General features: G+C 40.2%; 2 protein-coding genes across 3 annotated transcripts in view; both read left to right on the top strand.

Moving 5' to 3' along the window:
* The window catches only part of HGFAC (HGF activator), a 40018-nt gene extending 25576 nt beyond the window's left edge, over positions 1-14442 (top strand). Inside the window, exons 8-14 of the mRNA XM_053975616.1 lie at positions 1100-1274; positions 3556-3641; positions 4096-4336; positions 6839-6978; positions 9078-9218; positions 10211-10359; positions 12755-14442. Of these exons, the coding sequence (XP_053831591.1) occupies positions 1100-1274; positions 3556-3641; positions 4096-4336; positions 6839-6978; positions 9078-9218; positions 10211-10359; positions 12755-12925 (1103 nt within the window). The 3' untranslated portion in view covers positions 12926-14442. The remainder of the gene's footprint in view (positions 1-1099; positions 1275-3555; positions 3642-4095; positions 4337-6838; positions 6979-9077; positions 9219-10210; positions 10360-12754) is intronic.
* A 2219-nt stretch (positions 14443-16661) lies between these two features.
* Positions 16662-20479, top strand: part of DOK7 (docking protein 7) — a 57062-nt gene continuing 53244 nt past the window's right edge. Inside the window, exons 1-3 of one of the 2 annotated variants that reach the window (XM_053975651.1) lie at positions 16662-16715; positions 16842-16887; positions 18961-19191. In XM_053975651.1, coding sequence (XP_053831626.1) covers positions 16662-16715; positions 16842-16887; positions 18961-19191 — 331 coding nt within the window. Of the gene's footprint in view, positions 16888-18960; positions 19192-20479 lie in introns of both variants that reach the window. The other variant, XM_053975650.1, reaches the window with a different exon arrangement.

Raw genomic sequence — 20479 nt, 5'->3', positions numbered from 1 at the left:
AAGAAGATTCCACCAGTCTTGTGACATGTCAAGGACATGTCATGTTGACATGGCTGGGACAAGAAACCCTCTGAGGCTCAGTCACAATTAATCCTTTTTGTGCATTAGATGGTTTTGTGTTTCCTTTGGGATGCTCTTAGCTGTGTTTTGAGGTGTAGGCTTTCTGCTCAGTGTAGCTATTTGTATACAAATGCATCCCCATATGTTTTTCAGCCATAATGCTGGTATGTGCTGTTGATAGATCTTGGCAGCTGAGTGTACAGGTCATACAATATGTATGTGTCAGACCTAGCTGAAGAAATAGCCCTTATGCAGGTGACAAAGACATGGGTTTTGAATAAGAAAATTCAACCTACTAGTTAGAATTTTGCAAAATTGATGAATCTGCAACATGTAGCCACATATTTGTAATATACATGAGTATAGTGTATATATATATATATATGGGTACGTATGAGGCCATTAAAAGAAGTATTTTCAAAAATCAGGCCCTTGAAGCACTTGCAGAGCAGTATTATTTTCAGTACTATGTCTCTGAACTGGTTGCCTTAAGCACCCTATATTTTCAGTGGGGATTCATTCAATGTGGACAGGAGTCTATGGGATCTACCTCATCTTAAAAAAGTTACCTCAAACAGGCTGGATCAGTTTGCACTAGAAATCCCTTTTTCTCTTAATTAACTAAAAAGGGAGCCTCCAGAGATGAGCTCAGTTGTGTCTAAAATTAGACCAGAGGAATCCCAGCCATATTGCTGACTTTGCTGCAGATTGCTGACTGAAATCTTCCATACATAGTACAAATTTTAGGTCTAATTTTCTGCTATTCTGTCTCTTGATAAGTTACTTGCTCCTGTGTAAAATGAGGTTAACTGACTACTAGTTTTAAGCAGAGGTTTTAACTTCTTGGGTTCCTTTTTTCTTTATTAAAAAATTTCTTGTTTGGTGCATTCAGGTCCAGGTGCATTCAAGAAATTAAACATTTCTTGTTTGGTGCAAGGTGAAAGAGTTGGGCTCTGGCTCTTATTTCAAACCTCAGCTGTGAAGTGAGTATTTAACATGCAATTAGCACTGATTCCTGACCAGTCTCTTCCTCTGCCAGTCCCAAGCCAACGCTGCTACATTGGCAATGGCACGGATTACAGAGGGACAGCCAAGACAACCATTTCTGGACACAGCTGCTTGCCTTGGAATTCAGACCTACTTTACCAAGAATTTCATGTTGACAGCACTGGGAAAGCAGTGCAGCTTGGCCTGGGGCCCTTCCCTTATTGCAGGTGAGGAAAGTTCTTGTTTGTCCTGCATTTGTACATCGAGAGAAGGATGTGTTGTGGAAATGAGAAGGGCCAGGGATCTCAAGGCAGGGGTTACCCTGTCTCAGAAAAGCTAGACTGACTTTAGTAATCAGTCAGCCTGACAAGAGTGATTGTACAGAAGACAAGATCTGGTAGATAGGCTCAATCAATATCTGGGTCTGCTGAGAGAAGTTCAGACACAAAATAATGTTGGAAATTCCAGGTCCTTTTCTTTTCCCCTGGGTAATGAGTTTCTTCCCTAATGAGACCATAATGCAAAACTTTTGACATTGTTCATTAATGCTTATCCAAAAGGAGAAATCAATGCACTAGCTAAATTGAAATGGCTAAATTTAATTTCTTATTCTTTGCTTGTGAAAGATATACCATAAAGAAATATTTTCAAAAGAGAAAAATTACTTGAAAATGAAAAATTAAAGCACTATATTTAAATAAGGTTGAAATGAGATGTCAATTTTTTTTGATTTCTTACAAAAGAAAACTATTGCCAAAGATTTCCCAGTGTTTCAATTTTGATTGTACCATATAGTGATAAAATACATTTCTGCTGAAGTTCTCTGTTAAGCTATAATGAAAATAGCTTGTGCTATGTAGGTTTGTGACTTCTCAGTCACATTATGTTCCTCCCCCTGTTTCTGAGGTATCCATGAGCTCAATGGATATCCATAAATAAATGTTTTTATTTAGAGGAAATATTTCTCATCCTGAGCAAATGCTAAACCTGCCAAACTGTAGATGATTCTCCATAAATTACTGCTTGATGCCTTTTGTTTGTTTGCTTGATTGCTTGATTGCAGATTTTTTTTTGTTTGCTTGATTGCTTATGTGTGTGTGTGTGTTTTTAATGGAACTTAGACCAGTAGTTCAGGAAAATCAGAATGTACTGCACTTCCTAATTTGTTTGGTGATAAAAAGCATGCATGCATGCTGAAAGTAGCCCTTCTCTATCAAACATCAACTAACAATAAACAATTCCTACCCCCTCCTTTAAGCCCTCCCACTTTGATTTCCAGGGCTTGCTCCTCATGTATTTGATTTATGGTGTCCCAGCAGTGTGGCAATTTATCTGGCACATATTTTGTGCTGTGATGAAACTTGAGCCCTTTGATTTGCATTACTTATGCCCGATATTCACTTTCAGATTTGAAATGCAGAGAACAAAATGGTGTAGGAGCTGATGTGTTCATGTTCTGTAGAGCTGAGAAAAAAAGCTTTTCACTTTTTTTGTCAGCTTGTTACAATTTCTGGGGATATCTCTGCTGTACTATATAATCCTGCAGATATCTTCTTCTTCAAATAGTCTAATTTAGAAACGTTGGCGGAAGATGACTCAACCTGTGTTGCTTCTTCAGTTCTGAGAATTTGAAAGTGCTCTAATCTTTTTCTGATGAGCAGTCAGATTGAAAAAGAAAAAAATAATCGAAGAACCTTACAATAACAGTTAGTGCTTGTGATAAATCCAACTGAAATTAGAATTACTGCTTATCTGGAGCTCTGAACTACCTTGTCTATTCTTCTTGGTCAATAAAGTCTCCCTATATTCTTGGAGGTGTAAACTGGGCAGATTTCTCATTACTTATAATGCATTGATAAAAAATAGGCTGTACCACAGAGAAACCCTAATGGAATCAAACCAAAATGTGTTTAACACCAAGGTAATAAAGGGCAAAACAGTTTCCATTACTCATTTTTTTTCCCCAACCTTTTTGAGGAATACAATATTTTCTTGAAATAGTCTTTAATTTCCACAGACTCTCCCGGGAATGTGAATCTGAGATTTGCAAATTCATTTTTGCTAGCAGTTCTTGTTATGGATTTTCTATGATTCTACCTGTATTGGAATTTCCTTGCCTAAAAAATAACCTAAAACAAGAATCTCTCCCATGAGATTTACTTCTGAAAATAGCTGAGCTGATACCTGTGAAAGCACTTCAGTGTGGGCTGTAGTTAAACGCTGTGAACGTGCTCATGCATCCAAATACTTGTAGGCAAGTTTTACAGGTGTTCAGTTATGTCTGTATTTCAGGTCCTAGCGAACCTTAGTCTTGGTTAGTTTTAAGATGAACAATTATATTGAAAATCTGCTCACCCTTGTAGGTGAGTACTTTGTCAGATGGCTCAAAATCTGAGAGCCCTGTCAGTGCTCTGCATGGTGCAAGAGGAAAAAGCAGAAAACTTTTCAGAAGCTTGGAACAACAGTGTGGTTAATGCTTGTAATTCCCTCTTCCTCTGAATTAACCAGAAACCCAGATGATGATGATAAGCCCTGGTGTTACATCATGAAGGACAACAGTTTGTCATGGGAGTATTGTGACATTCCAAGTTGTGGTATGTAAAGGCTTTCTTAAAATCCATGGGATGAATGAATGAAGATTTATTGATACTACAACAAGGTTTTACTGTGTAATTTTGAATGTTTTACTGTTCCCATTACTTCGTTGAATATTTTACTGTTTCCAGTAAACAACAGGCTTCTTTTGCATTTTTTTGGAGTTGTGATACAATCTGTGATTCTTGTCCTGAAATAGCAGCAGTGTCATACTACTGTTTTGGTCACAACCATCCCAATATCCCCAAATTTTCTGCTAGAACATGCAAAGTACCAGAAATGACTGATGTTTTGGTAAAAATTATCATCACCCTGGGAATTACAGGCCCAGAAAAGGGAGTGGGCCTCTGTGAGCAATGAGAGGTCTACATCCTGAAGATGTATGAGAGATGGTGTTTAATTCCAAAACATAAAGATTCTGGTAGTCTGAAGCCATATCCCTTTTTATCTCAGCAAGCAGGGAAAGGAGGCCACTAGTTCCAGACAAAGTAGATAGCTCTGCAAGCACCAAAAGACCATGTGGAAGAAGACATAAAAAAAGAAGTTTTGTGAGACCTAGGATTGTTGGGGGGTCTTCATCTCTGCCTGGATCTCACCCCTGGACAGCAGCTATATATATTGGAGAGAGTTTCTGTGGGGGAAGCCTGGTTCAGACCTGCTGGGTTGTGTCAGCAGCACACTGCTTTGCTAACAGGTAAGCTCACCCCTTAGTGTGACAGTGGGCCTTCACAACAAATCTGAACTGAGACAAGAAATAAGATGAGATTATAAAAGACCAATGTGTCAAAAGGAATTTCTGGCAATTTGAATACTCTTAATGATCCAAAAAATGGTTTGGACTACTATAATCTCATAAGCCCTTATCTTGTTCCTTAAGGAGTCTCAAAGAATCTAAACATCCTGATTAAAGGAATAAGGTAGGGTGAAGCAGCACACAGAATGGGGCATCGTGTGTGCAGGAACCTGCAGGGGAACAGAAGTATTTCTCTTCTTCTTGGTTACCTTTCTGAGTGTTTATGCCTGTTTTGAGATATAACAGAGATGACTATGCTCACTGCTGTGTTTTGTTCAGAAAGGCTGAGACAGCCAAGCAATGATTTATTGGAGACAATAAATTACCGTTGGTTGACACAAACAGAGTAGGCTGAGCTTCACAAAAAGCCACATGGAAGAACTAAATTGTCAAACTTCTGAAGCTCGTTTTCTTGAGAGATTTTTTTTTTCTCCTATGGAACACTGGAGAAAATATTGATTATAGGATGCCCTTACTTTATTCTATGTACTTAATTTTCTACAAATGTTCAACACTTTCCTGATTTCAGTTTGATCATATTAAAGGGAAAAATATTACATCATTTGATACCCATTGTTCCTTTGCATAGTAAAGAAGCCAAGAGAAACAGAAAACCTTTTGCCAGAATATAGACACTGATAGCTTGTAGAGCTAATAATACCACTGTGAATGCTGTACTGAAGCATTTGGAGCTCAAGCCACAATGCATTTGTTTTTCAAATGTTGTGAAATAGCTACTAACTTTGGCAGCTGTTCAGGACATTTCCACCCACTTCCAGCTGGTTGTTTGGTACGTACAGATTTTCCATAATTACTGCATTGTAATTTGTGCTCTTCTGTTTGTTTAGTACCTCTGGTAGTCACAATTCCAACTGTTTTCCACTAGGCGACAATAGATACCTGTGCAGCTCAATTGTTTCTTTTTTCTTTTCTGTAACCCCTCCTGTTTTATTTCTTTTCCTGAATGAACCATCTGTAAGTTCTAGTAGAACCATTCAGTGCTTCTAAAATTATTCTAAACACTCTTCCAGAAAGTGATCTTCCACTGGTTTACAGGCCCAAAATTTGATTTTCAAGGAGGTTGATTTACTAGTGCAAAAATTCTGAGAAAATCATGGCCTTACATATTGATAGAAGAACATTTTATTGTCTTCTTGTATTTTGGTAATATAGAATACACTTTGTCCTTTCCTTTGTTAACCTTTAGCATAGTTCTTGTGGCAGGGTTGCTGCTGTCTCTCTGCATTGCAATTGCCCAGAATCTCTTTCCTCTGAGTCCATGGCTGCTGGTCATTGCTGTGCACTCAGTACAGTAGTTCTGGGGGAGGTTCTTTGGTGCTTTCATACCTGATGGGCACAGAAATGCAACCAGGGAAACTGCAAAGATGCAAACCATTTTGTGTCTGTGCATGATGTGTGACACCAGATATTTTCTTCTCCTGCCCTGGGTAACAAAACACAGGAGTGATCCAATGTTGAAGAAACTTGCTAACTTAATTCATTGTAGACTTATGCAGTTTGAATTGGTTTTAGAACAAGAGTGAAATATGAATTCTGTTGCTTTCAAAGCTAGAGAATATATTGACTTTCCTAAACACTTCCTGATTATTCCCAAATGTCCCTTACTTCCCAGTTGCTATACTCATTCTTATTAGTTTTCTTTCCTAGGACACTGGATATCAGAGGACTGTGGTCTTCTTAAAGTGAAAAACTGATAGTTGGAAAAGATGGTGTGAATTGCAAATACTGTGTTCTCCTCTGGACGTGAAGTTTCCCATTAAATCCACGTGCTTTTGGGACTTCACCAGGTTGCTTTTGATTCTGGACAACAGATTTAACATAGATAAGCAAATCTCAGAACTGGCGATATCTTCTCGGTGGAAGCTTCCCAGATGTTCCTGAATTATCAATGTGGCAGCACCTTTAAATCCTGGCCCATGCCTGTAATTTTTTTCAGGAGACCGTTTTCCCAGAGAAACGAGATATCCTCTACTGATTCATTTTTTGATCCCTCATTTCTTTCTGAGCAGTTTTTGAAATCATTGGCAATGCTGAGTTTAAATTGACTCAGTTAAGTTTCTAGAAGTGTTTACACCCCTCAAAGATGCTTGTTAGCCAAGCAGCAGCTGGGCAGCAGTACCTGTGCTGGCCTTTTCCTTCTTTTAAGAAGCAGCAGCCTTTAATTAGGCTAATCAGGACCCACAGAGCCTGGGTCTCACTGTAACATCTTTTTCCTTGCCCTCTGTAGGCAGGAAGCCTGGGAAATAGCTAAAGGCATTATGAGAGGGTAAACAATGGACATGGTGGGAGGCTGAGGTTATAAAGGTTCATAGGATACCCAGTCACTGGAAAATCAGCTGCATTTGTCCTGCTAGTCACCGAACTCTCTCTTTTGCATTGCAGTCCACTAAAATCCACCATTCGAGTAGTTCTGGGTCAACAAATATTTAATAAAACAACTGATGTAACACAGACATTTGAAATAGAGAAATACATCTTGCATCCTCAGTATTCTGTGTTCAATCCTACTGAACATGATATTGGTGAGTATTTTTCTTCAGACAGTTTTATTTTCCATTTATTCGACCTAGTTTCAAATTTAGATGGTCTGTTAGAAACTGCCTTTAGAGTGGAAAAATCATAGATACTAGGAGAGGCTTTTGAATGCACAGGGTTCTTAGTTCTACCAGAGTTATAACAGCATCTGAAGGCTAGACAAAGTCAGATGAAAAATAAATTGCAAATTTTAAATAATTATGATAATTAGCCTTTGGAGCAACTTACCTAGATGTGTGGCAGATTCATCATCACTTCAGTATTTTTTCAACTGAACCAGAAACTGTAGGCTTGATGCAGGATTCTTGGCAAAATTCTATTGTTGTATTGTAAAAAGGATCTGACTAGATGAATGTAATAACCCCATCTGCTCTGAAAACCCGTGGTACTCAGAATCATTTTTTACACTGAGATAGATTTAAAAATCAGCTGTCTTATCAGTCAGAAGTTAAATGCCCTTCTGACTGACCTTATAATATTAGTCAGAATGACAACGGAGCAGCAACTTACTTATTTTCTGATCTGCTCTTGTGAAAGTTGTCACATCACTCCAGGGCATCAAGCTGTGTGAGCTTGATGCTCACTTTGTCTGTGAGACTATTTAATAGCCTGACATTGGGAATATTTTAGGTCAGGCATGTACTGGCTTTTTTTTTTTTTTTTTTTTGGGTCACAGATGGTGAGTATTTTCTACTATATAGCAAAAAGCATTTAAGTTCTGTGCTGGTGGGAGCTCTGTCACAGCATACAAGGAGACAAACTGGATTTGAGACATTTCTCTGCTCTGAAGTATCCTAGTGAAAACCACCCATGATGCTTTGAGATCTCATAGCTTTTTTAATTACTCTGAAATTAGGTAGGCATGCCTCATCAGTGTGCTATGTCCAAATCTAGGGAGAGCTGAACACAGAGTGCCTAACAAAAGCCCAATTCCAAAAATAAACAAGAAAGCAGGAAGGGGGGAAGATGCAGGTGTTCTGTCCAGTCAGTGATTTCTACTGATGCAACAGAAGAATTTTGTCCTGCTGAAAATACTTTTCTAAAGGAAACAACTATCACATGAGTGTTTGCTAGGAAATTTGAGGGATTCAGAAGCAGGCAGAGTTAATGGGGAAGAGGAGCAAGGTAAGGAAGTGTGGGAGCAAGGTTTGTGTGGGCTTCTCAGGCTGTGAGATTCTGCTTCTATGTTCCACTAAGGCCAAAAACTAGCTGGTAGAGAAATAAGACTATCCAGTAAGGTCACTTGGTTTCCACACCGTTGTGCTCACAAAACTTTGAGCTTCCTAAAGGCCTGATGAGAAGGTTTAACAGGTGTGTCCACATTACCTCAGCTCTGTTCTCTTTGAGTGGTGTGGCCAAACCAAGATGCTGCCCTTGTTCCACCCAGTACAACGCCCCCTTTGCTGCTTTACAGCCAAATGAAATAGGGAACCAATTTTTGAAATCTTTCAGTATCAATCTCATGATGCTGCACAGTTATGTATTTACACAGTTTTCAACCCCATGACTGGTTAGTAAAGATTATGTAGGTTATGTAATATTTTGCAGCTTCAAGAAGCTTGGTTGTGAAATGTCTCAAGGTCTTATTCCTTAATTTTAAAGATCTTGAATTTCGCTGAACTCAGTATTAACAGGACACGAAATACACCAGCTCTTGGAGTAATTAATTTTTTAAATGGAATTGGAATTAGGCCAGTGGCCAGGCTTTCAGAAGCAATGAGTATTTGCACATCCCACTTATTTCAGCTGAAAGTTGGGGATATGTCACTGTTATTTAACTATAAGGTGGGAGGAGACACATGTATTTTCTATCTTCCCCCTTCTCTACAGAGGCAGTGAAGCAAAATCTGCTCAGTGAGCATAGCATAAAATAAATATTCCCACAAGGGGAGTAGCTGAATGTTTCAGCCTTCAATTTGCTGTGAAATCAGGTGCTGTTGAGATGAGTCTGTCTGTCTTTGATTGAAATATCTTAATTAAGAGAGGCTTAGGGGATAATTAAATTTGTATCTGAGACCCATTACTGCCAATCCCATTAAAGAAAGGGAACAGTCACTTTCTTCCTCCTCTATTTTCTGTTCTGCAGCTTTGATTAAGCTGAAGAAGAATGGCCAACGTTGTGCTGTCAAGTCCCAGTTTGTTCAGCCCATCTGCCTGCCAGAAAGTAACACTGTTTTCCCTGACCAGTTGAAATGTCACATTTCTGGATGGGGACACAAGCATGAGAGTGAGTAAAACAAGAGCTGGTGTTCATAGAAAAAAATGATGATAATGAGAACATAATGCTCAGGCACACGTTATACAACTGAGAGTTTGGTAAAATGTTTTGCGAGGGACTTCGGGTGGGATTCTTTTCACCCACCTTTGGAGTTTACAACATTTATATCTGAAATAGTCATACTGAACTTCCTTTACAGGCCTTGGAATTTGGAGTGTGGTTCCTTTGACCAAATGTTTGCACCAATTTCAGGATGGAATGAGCTATGAGCTAGCTAGATCTCAGTGGACTGGGAGGGGAGAAAGTAGCTCGTTGGAGTGCCAACACCTGGAATTTTAGTAAAGTGAATCCTTCCCTGGATTTCTCCAGATAGAGATTTTTAACTTCACCATCAAGAAACTTTGAAAACATTGATAGGAGAAGGCCAGGTAGACTTCTCCAGCTTGAGAAAGGTGGAAAAAATAATCCCATCCTTTCGGAGGAGGATTTTCAGGATTATGAGGCTGGACCATGCTGCTTCAATGTTGAGATAGCAAAGACCTGTGTAGGTAGATGAGAAGGATTGAGGAGCTGGCTGCCACATTTTGGTGACAAAGTATGAGCAAATATCCCAGTCTAAATGTGTAGTCTAAAGACAAAACGAAGTAATGTAGTCTTTGAAAAATGGATGATTTATTATCATATCTGGAAAGAGGTAAGGACAGGAGTCCTGGGGTACTGTTCCTGAGTCTCTAGAAAATGACAGAAGCCAAAATAGATTAATGGCTGGACATTGCAATATTTTTATTTTATGGAGTCAGACTGGAGGATCAGAAAGTGATCACTATAAAAATTATTTTATTTTAAAGATGTCCATAATGTGAATATTACTGAGAGGTGTTAAATATGTTTATTATGTGTTACATGTATTAAATGTGTTGTATTGTGCCTTGTGTTTTCCTGTTATGCTCTTGTCATTCTATAAAAATGACTTTCTTTTCCTTTCTGGGATTTTTTTAAAGATATATCTGGTTATTCAGATGTCCTGCAAGAAACACTGGTTCCACTTATTCCAGAGGAGAAGTGCAGAAGTCCTGAAATTTATGGAACAGAACTCACAGAAAATATGTTCTGTGCTGGCTACTTTGATAGCAAATCTGATGCTTGTCAGGTAATGCTGGGTCATCTCTAGGCAGGTGATAGAAATGTATTTTGGTCATGAAATGTTGCAGTGTTACAATTCTTACTTTTGATTTTATAGTGTTCCTAAAGAAAAGAAATGTTCCTAAAGAAAAGAACCTTATGCTTCCACCTTCATTTTTTATCATGTTCAATGTCAGTTAAGCTCTATAGAAGGGCTCCAGGGTATTATATTCCTGCTACCTTCACCTAAGGCAGTGGCTGTGCACTGGAGAGTGTGTTGCTCTGGTCCTGGCTGAGCCTGCAGGTGGTGGCAATGGATTTCTGCCCAGCTGGCAGGGATGTGCCAGCAGGAAAACCAGCATGAACCTCAGTGGGGACAAATCCCAGAGCTGCTACCTCTTGACTGAGGGAAAATAAGGACACCTGGGTGGGAGGTGAGGAGCAGTGGTGAGGCTTGGAGCAAAGAGCTGAGGTTTCTATAGTGGATGTGACTGAATGGTGTAGAATGTCAGTCAATTGGAAACTGTGTTATGTAACCTCAGTCTTTCATGGAATGACCTCATGCTCTTACTACTTTCAGTTATGTCACACCTCGGCTCTGAATAAGGATGCAGAATTGTTGTGGTGATAGATGAGACTTCTTAAAATGAAGGATCAGATTATTCCTTACATAAAACTTCAGATTTCATCTACAGCTCATTTTGAAGGAGGAGGGTTTTGCTCTATTAACATAAATTTGTGAAAAGGCAGCACCTAGCTAATAGCTGGCAGTGCAAGTGCAGGAAATAATATCATGTATACTGCGTGCTAGAAGCCCCATAGTGGTCATAAACATATCCAAAGAAAGGTGGCAAGAGTGCAATGGCAGCAGCCAGCAATGGCTCAAGGCCAGAGCTGAGGCTGAGGCTGCAAAGGTTCACATGAGCCAGAGAGGTGGAAACTACCCAGCTCCCCTTGCCTTTCCCAGGGAGTGCAAATACAGGAGACAGCATTACAGCTGATTCTCTCTCCCAGCCCTGGAAAAACAGGAATTGGGAATGAGAAGAAAAGAAAGTGGAGGGGCAAAGAATGTAGTTGCACAAAGACAAGTGGTCTGGAGAGAATTACAAGGTCTGAGAAACAGTGATTTTGAGTCACAGATGTTGCTGAAGAACAGTGCTCGTGACATGAAATCATTATTAGTGAATCAATAATTCATTTTTCCCTATTGTCATACTTGTAGTGAGGTCTGAGGAGAAACAACGCAGACCTCTTAATGTAACAACAGATGTAGCTGACCTCTGGGTTTTCTTAATGTACATTAATGTACACTTAAGATATTAACCTGTAAACCATCTGTTTTGTATAAAAAATATTCCAAGACCAAGAAACCTCAAACAGACAATGTGTTTTCCTTGATTATTTAAAAAAGATTTTCTTGGAAACTTTTTTCATTTAATCAGTGCACTGATGCCAAAATTGCAATCAATTAGACAAATTATGAAAAATACGCAAACAAGCAAGACTTCATCTGATGTCCCTCACTTATCACAGAAATCTTCAGTATGAAGGCAACACAATTTTCCTAGGTATTTTGCTCTCAAGGAATTTTCTTTTGAGATAGGAAAAAAAATTCTCCTTGATCTCAAATAACTAGTGTGATGGCTGCTTTTACCAGTACCATTTACTAAGTCACATTTTTAATTTCTAACATTTTAATTTCTCTAGAAAGTCAATCTATGAGTAACAATAATAATAACAACAACAACAACAACCCCTGTCCTGAGTGTTTTCAAGGTTTAAAATAAGTAGAAATGTTCAAAATTAACCCTTGCTGTAGAGTAGTTTGGGCTGCTTTTTGGTTTATGGTTTAATGACAAAGTAAATACTCAATAGCAAATTCAAACACATGCAAAACCCCACATGCCACATAAAATTACAGTATCCCACAGTCACAAAGTGTGGCTGTATGCAACACCTTTCTTTGAAAGCTCTCATAATCTCTGAAAGTTGCAGTAAACTGCATCAAGAAACTGTCCAAATGCTCCCATGTAACCCCCTATGCAGTGCTGATATTACAACACAGTGCCAAGCCTCATAGGCTTGTTCATTTCCATTGAAAATTACCTAATCAACCATGCTTTTCAGTAGCTGTCTGAATCTAAAAATTTCACATTTTTAAACAAAATCTGGTATTTTGATACTTTTGTTAATGCATAATTTTAAAAACCCACCATTATATGACTAAAAACACTTTCTATAATGAAACTTCAGTAAACTGCTTTTTTTTTTTTTTTTTTTTTTTTTTTTTTTTTTTTTTTTTTTAAGTTTAGTTTAAATCTCATGTGCCAACATTCCTATTTTAGGATTTTCCCTAACTCATCTTCTGACTGCTTTCTATCAAATTAGATAACCTTTGCTTACTTTGCTTACTTTTGATACAGGGAGATTCTGGTGGACCTCTGGCTTGTGAGGAAAATGACATCTCTTACCTCTATGGAATTATCAGCTGGGGAGATGGCTGTGGCAGAGTCAACAAACCTGGAGTATACACAAGAGTGACAAACTATGTAAAATGGATTAATGAGAAAATAGCCCCCCGAAAAGCTAGTTGAATAGTTAAATACACTAACATTTGAAGCAGGGTTCAGGATTCTTTTGGTTTTATTTAAAGTGGCATAAATATTTTATTATAAGCTGATATGAAAAGTCTCATGGTAATTCTTAGCAGTTCCAAGCCAGACCACCAAAAGCAGCCCTGCTCCACCTGATGTCAGCAGCCTTGATCTAGCATTCAAGGGCTGTGGATTGCTCAACACACATGACTGCCTTTATTTGTCTTAATAAAAAAATCTCCAACATATCAAGACAGTGCACAAAAATCTACAGCTCTCTGTCTGCTTGGTGGATTACCTAAAAAGGGATTTGATGTGTTTTGCAGTTTCTGGTGGAGCTGTCATCCCCCAAACCAACCTGCAACAATATTGTCCTTGTATTCTCAGTTGAAATGAAAAAATAAACAGGAGAATCAAAAATGAAATTCCCTCTCCCTGAGAAATGATCTCTTGAAGCTCAGGACAAGAGACACCAAGAGAACAACATCGGTAAAGCTGCTCCTCAGCTAACTGGAACAACAGGTCTGGGGAAAGAAACCAGAGGGTTTAGGTTTTGTTTCAACCAAACACGCAAGCATATTTTTATATAAACATGTTTCTGTGTTCCACTGACGTAAAATCAGGAACGTGCCTCAGAGCTCTGCTGAATCTGGTGTGCAATTTTCCAGCAAGGTTAATGCAACACCTCCCGAGAGCTAAAAGTCTTCCTGAAAAATGTTGGAAGATGGAGCAGCAGATTTAGGTTGATACAGCCAGGACCTTTTGCAGACTTGATCTGCTCCTTGCCCTGCGGATAGCAATGGAAATACTTCACCTTGCTGATAAATCCCTAAACGTTTCTTTAATTTGACAGTGTTTTGAAGATGTCTTAGGTTTTGTACTAACAAGTTGTTCAACTATTTAGATAATTCAAAAAGGAGGTTTCTTGTAACAAATTTTTCAACTGGATGGCTGGGGTGCAGCTTGACATTTTCCTTAGGGATTTGGTGATATCATAAACCACAGGCTTTACTGTCATGGTCTATAGAATTGTTATGGCAACAACCAAAGCAATTATTACACTATACAGCTGTTTAGAGGCTGTGGACTCAGCTGTATTAGCAAAAACAGGCAGAAAATGATTAAACAGAAAAATTATTACAAATAATGGAAAATTCTTTTTTTTTTTTTCTATTACAGGAGACCTTTACCTATGTTAGATGTGTATATTTAGGTGTTGATGTGAAATCTATTTCTCCCCTGGCAGTGAACATTTATGAACTCTCTTAAGTTTTTCAAGCAAAGTTGTTTTTTAAAGTAATAGAACTTTAAAGTGGTCCCTAGATATTCAGATGTGGTTTTTGTTTGCAGTGTCCTCGTGGGTTTCTTAGTAGTGGTGAATGTTATCTGCAATTAAAAGAAAATTTTTAAGGAAAAATAACCAAAACCTGCATCTGTGAAAGTACAAATATACAACAATTCTAATCTAGATAAATGATGTAAACTGTCTAATAAAAGCATTTACCCTGTTTCTTGAATTTAGTCTCTCATGTATAAAGTTACAGTAAGATCTTTGAATCCCTCTGCGGGCTGATCTAGAGGCTGAGAGCTGGTAGAAAGATGAAATAACACTTTGTGCTGGAAGGCATCATAAAATCTCTCCGTAAGGGTCAATTGCAGCTGGTGGTGCTCCCAGTTTAATGCAAGTGTCACACACATTCCCAGTAGGCAGATGTAAGCACCTGCGTATGTTTTTCAGCTATTGATACTGTGAGTCCCAGGATTAAAGTCTTTAGTTTGTTTTTCTGAGGCACTAAATGCTAGCTTGAAAAACTGATATCCACCTCCGGGATCTTGATTTCAAAACAAGCTGAAGACTCTTGTGGGGCTCTACTTCCCTGGCCATTTGCAGTATGAGTCTGGCTTGCTTAATGCCCTAAAATGAATATATATGACCATGTGACAGGACCAACTGTACCTGCTGCTGAGACAAGCACTGCATCAGCAGGAAGGAACTATTTGCTTGTCTTTGGAAGGGACTAGTCAGGAACAGGTTTCCACTCAAAGATGAAGCCATTCTGAATGTCTGTATCTGTTCTGTGACTTCAGCTTCACTTTGAAATTAAATCTATCCACATTGTGCACAGTTTTGATCTTGCAGATTTGTGTTGTATATACTCTCTTGGTCTTCTCTTGCAGTAAAGAAGGTGGCTGATAGGAAAGGTGTTAGACTGGTGTTTCTGACAATTTGTGTAGAGATTTTTAGCTGTCCTGTTTTTAAAATCTATGCTGCTTCTATCAGTACACAGCAACACCAGTACAAATTACACACTTTGAAAAAAGATATTGAATGGTCTGTTTTCTGCCTTCAAAGATCTAAATGACAGATCTCCAGCTGATACTACTTTGAATACTTCGAATTCATTAAAATTAATTTGTGGCTTTCAAAGCAGCCTGTTTATCCACTGTGACTGCACTGGCTTGGTGGAACTAAATGAAAATCATTTGAGCCTCAGCTGTGAGGTGACTAGCACAATATTACAAGCACAGAGTAGGGATGGCAAGGAGATGTCCAGATTATGAGATGTCCTGACATCAGTCACATTCCTATGAGGCACTCCAGCATCTGCCTCCTGCCTTTCTGTTGAGCAGTGCCCCATGGAAACTAATTCTCCATATTTTTCACCCCCTTTAAGTGATTATTGCCTTGGTTAAAATGAAAATCAAACTCAAATGTACTAGTGAAATTTTATCTGATATTTTTCCTAACTCTATTTTGAAACTGAATTTGAATGCAAAGCCAGTTGAACAAACACTTCCCTAATTCATTATGAAACACACTTAAAAGATAGTTTTATTAAATTGTATGTTATTCCATGCAAACTGACCGATTTAAAGGGAAGAAATAAATGCAAACATCTAAAAAAACCCCTTCTATTATGCTACTGAAAGAAAAATGTGCTGTAGTGCTGTTTAAAAAAGCTGAAGAACTAATTACCATCAAATAAGATGCAGCAGGAGTATTTTTGGAATAATGGACTCTAATTAGTCCATTGCTCGTGGAAATAAATCTGAGGACATCATTAACACATCTTATTCTATTAATTGTAGCTGTTTCTGGTTTGGTGTAAGCGGGTTGTTATCTCGTGACAGTTGCATTGCAAAGAGGGGAAAAAAAAAAGTGAGAGGAGTATTTTTATCTGGGGTAGTTGGCAGTGTCTTTTGGGAGCCAAGGAGAGCTGTAATTATACTTTTGAAAAATGAAAATTGGGCATTGTAAGGAAGGTGCGGGAAGGGGGCGTTTTGGCCGGCCAGAGGCGGGCCCCGCTCCACGAAGTAAATCCAGTGCGGGCTTTGCGACCGCCCGGGCGCGGGGCAGTCCCTGCGGTCAGCGGCAAAGTCCGGAGCCGGATCGGGGCGGGGGTCGCGCCCGGAGCGGATCCGCGGCGCTCCGGAGTGCCCCGGCCCGCGCCTCGCGCTCTGAAACCCTGGGGGTAAAAAGAATTTAAAAAAAAAAAAAAAAAAAAAAAAGCCATGATCCCCCGCAACCCAGAAGTAAAACAGGTGAACAAAGATTCACTGAGGCGGTCCGCAGACCCCCTTTCCCCGGGCGGCAGGTCGGGGGCCGGGCAGGGCCGCGCTGGCCGCCCGCCCGCGCGGGGCCCTAATAAAGCTATTTTGGAAGTGACCCCTCGGGCGGCCGGAGCGCGGGGCGGGCGCAGCGAGCCGGCGCAGCTGTCCGGAATCATGACTGAAGATGACGGATTCCGTGGTGGTGGAGGGTCACGTCAAGTTGAGAGACGGAAAAAAGGTCCCCGCTCCCGGCGCCCCTTCGGCCCGCGGGGGTCCCCGACCGCCGCCCCTTGCCCGGAGGGGAGAGAGCCCGCTCTCCCCTGCGCGGCCCCGGCTAACCCTGTCCCTTTGCCTCTCGTTGCAGTGGAAGAGCAGGTGGCTGGTGCTGCGCAAGCCCTCCCCGGTGGCAGGTAAGAGGGGCCCGGCGGTGGGGACGGGGCTCGGGGCCCCGGAGCTTGCCCGGCTCCCCGGGGCGAGTGCCCGCAGAGCCCTCGGCGGGGCCATCCCAGAGCGGCGCTGCTCGGGAGCCGCGTCCGGCCTCGGGGCGAGCTCCTGCGCTCCCTAAAAACAACGGGAGAAGTGACTTCCCAAGGCACAGGCATTGGATTTGGTGCCCGTTCAAAATGCGCTTTTTTTTTTTTTTTTAAATTTTTCTGGGGTGAACTTACTTCTTCAGGCTGGCTGTAAAAAAAAAAAAAAAACACCATCAAAAAAACCCTGACATTGTAAGTTCGGTAGTTATTTTTGATCAGTGTTTTGACAGAAAATATCACTTCAATTTAAAAATAAAATGACATTTTGAATTAAGGAAGAAAAAAAAAAAAAAGATCTTTTCCATGCTTCTGAAGGGGAAATTGAAAGCGTTACACAGAGCTGATGTTTTACTGCTGCAGAGGGAAAAGTAGGCTTCAGGTTTCCCCATCTGTTCCCAAGAGGGAAAACATTTGGGCCCAAAAGTATATCTTTCCAGGGCTAAATGTTGCCCACACTTGGAAAACGTGAATCTGCAGTGCTGCAGAATGGATTATGGCAGCCCTTCTTGGCTCTTGCTAGAAAGACTGAAAGCTTCTCAGTAATTCTTTGTTACCTGAGTCATTACAGTAATATTTTAGTGTTTTAAATACCTGTATTTCATCTAAATCTGTGAAACCTCCCTGTGTGAAAGGGCATCTGTTGGTCACAGGGCTAGTACATAGACCTGTGAACATGGGCCCGAGTTTCTGTTGTAAGCCAGCTTTGAAGGCTGTAGATGGTGGAGCCTGACTGATAATGTAGCTTATTCCTCAAAAATACTATTTTTATTCCAGCTAAATTAGCCAGGTTTACTAAAAAAGCCCCTGGTGAATTGCTTTTCTTGGTATGTAAACCACAGCCGTTCCTCAGACCCGCAACTGTATTGCAGAATGTTCAAATACCGTGGTTGCAGCTGTTTTTGCTAACAGGTGCACAAAGACAATTGGGAATCCATGCAAAGCTCTGCATTAGTTTGCAGACAGTTCAGTCTTTCAGTCATTTTTCATCTCTGTGGATGGAGATTTTGCCAGTCCCTTGCCCAGCTGAGAGCTGCAGGGCACCTCAGCAGGGCTGGGAGCACCATGGTCTTTGTCTTTTGTGGTTCATAGCTCAACTTAAGCTGTGGATGTTGCAACTTTGATATTGACCATTAATTTCATCTACATCTGAGTGCTGTGTGACAGGAAATGAATGTGGGGGAAAGAGGGCTGCTGTTGTCATAAATGCTAAAGGTGGGAGAGGTCACTCCCCTTTCCTTTTGGGTTTGCTTATGAAATGCTTGCTTTCCCCATGGGGTTGTGGCACTCGAATTGGTTTCTTCCATTGCATAGTTACTGTGTAATAAACACCTCTGGGAAGTGGTTAATAACAACTGGTGACACAAGCAAACACTAAAAAATAAATAATAAAAGGTGTGGCACATAATGACTTTTAGCCATGGCTTCTGTGTAGCATTTAACTGGGAAACCTGAGCCGACAGGAACAATCTTGCAGCGCAGTCTGCTTGCCATTTAGTGGTTGGGTAATCTGTGAGCTACTGTAAGAACTTTATTTGTATGTTCTAATGAAAATACAGACAATAGCCTCTCAGTCTTTAGAGTCTGTAATGTGGATAGCTTTCCTAGCATAGCTCCTAATGCTCAGAATTAACGAGTCAGTCCCCGCCGGACTCAGGAGAGGATCTGAAATGCCACTGGACTTTGAATAAAATAGGGAAGATTTATTACTGACCTCCTTATTTTTGAGCCTGCAATTTAACCCTTAAAAGACGCCTTCAGTGTTTGCTTCCTGAAAACAAGGACTGTAAACTACCTGGGGGTGGGCTGGGAAAAGAAATCAGAGTTCTACATTGACTTTATAGAGGTGATCCTGCAGTTGTCTAAAGCCCCTTTGTATTGCAGCAGAGTGCTGAGAAGTTTGTTATGGTCTGTTCTCTGCATCATCATCTCTGACAGTTTTGCTCCTTTTAGACTGTTTGCTCATGCTGGTGTACAAAGATAAATCTGAACGAGCAAAAGGGCATAAGGAGAGGAGCAGCATGACCTTAGAAGACATCTGTGGCTTGGATCCTGGGCTCTGCTATGAGGGCCTGAATCACACGCTCGCAATCATCTGTCTGTCCCAAGTGGTGATGCTGGGATTCGAGAACAAGGAAACGATGTACGCGTGGGATGTGCGAATACGCTACAGTCTGGGGGAAGGTAACCTTTGTCTTCTCACACTGTTTTCTTCTGTTGTTTTGTTGTTGGTTTTTTTTTTTTCTTTTTTCTCCCACAGGGTAAAAAACCAAAGAAAAGTGAAGCTAAAATGCAAATAAAACAGTACAGTTCAGGACAAGATTGTCACTCATTTGAGAGTGGACAAACTGTTCTCCCCCTTAGATGTAAAGCAGGTATCCCTTCCAATAGGTTTTGGCTACAGTACCACCCTGTACTGATGGATCACTATGACAGCTCTTAACTTGTGGTTTTGATTTTGACACTGATGGTGTGTAGCTTTGAAACAAAAGTGATCAAACTTCTGCTTCTGGTCCTACAACTGACTCAGGGATTCTGGCAAAAGGACTCAGGGGTAGCCTACATTAAGAGATGCAAAGTCCTGAGTAGAGCTTTGCCAGTTCATGCCCAGGTTGCTGAGCTGCTTACTGGGTGTTGCACTGATAATTCTCATTGCTGCTCGTGTGCTATTTCAGAAAGAGACTTTTTGCACTAAGGAGTGTCATCAGACACATTCTTCCCAGGTAACTTCCCCTTTCTCTTTCCTCCTGTTTTATTTTCTTGGTTAGCAGCTCTAAAATGTACCCTGGTGAACAAAGAGTGATAATGTTGGTAATCCATAGTATCTGTCTTATGTTTGTTTAGTCATAACTAGGGAAGGAGGGTAGGTGTGTGGGAGACACACATTAGCAATCTTTATCATTTGTTACATATGCTCTGCCATCTGTTGGATTTGTGGGCTCGTTCCTTTGCAGTACATATGTAGAAAGATGGCCTGGGAATTTTAAAGTAAAAATATGTAGGACTATGAGAAGTGAGATGTGTGAATATACCCCCCAGGGCTATCAAATACAAAACCTTGCATAACAGGAAAGGTTAGAGGGGTTGCTGAACAATACAAGCATGAATAGCTGGAGTGGTTGGTGCACTTTGATCATACAGCTCTATAGTCTTTTTTTTTTTTTCTTTTTTTTTTTTTAAACTATGTTTGGAATCTATATATAGCATAGACTTGTCCTAAAAACTGAAGGAGTACCTGAATACAACAGAGTAGGTCTGTTTTTTATGATCTTGCACTGATGTAGTGCTGGAGTGATTTCAGTCTGGGTGTGAGGGTTATGGTTGGGGTTGGAGGACATGTAAAAACAGCAAAGAGTGAAAACGAGTGTAATTGGTTGAACTGGCAATAATTTGTATAAAGTTAATTGCAAACAATCTTAGGGCAGGAGAATAAACCAAAGCACTGAAATTTCTTTTCAGAATTTTATCTTTC

This window comes from Vidua macroura, chromosome 4 (genome assembly GCF_024509145.1).
Source record: "Vidua macroura isolate BioBank_ID:100142 chromosome 4, ASM2450914v1, whole genome shotgun sequence".
Lineage (NCBI taxonomy): Eukaryota > Metazoa > Chordata > Aves > Passeriformes > Viduidae > Vidua > Vidua macroura.
The sequence above is the reverse complement of the archived record's forward strand: the minus strand, read 5'-3'. Positions and strand labels throughout refer to the sequence as shown.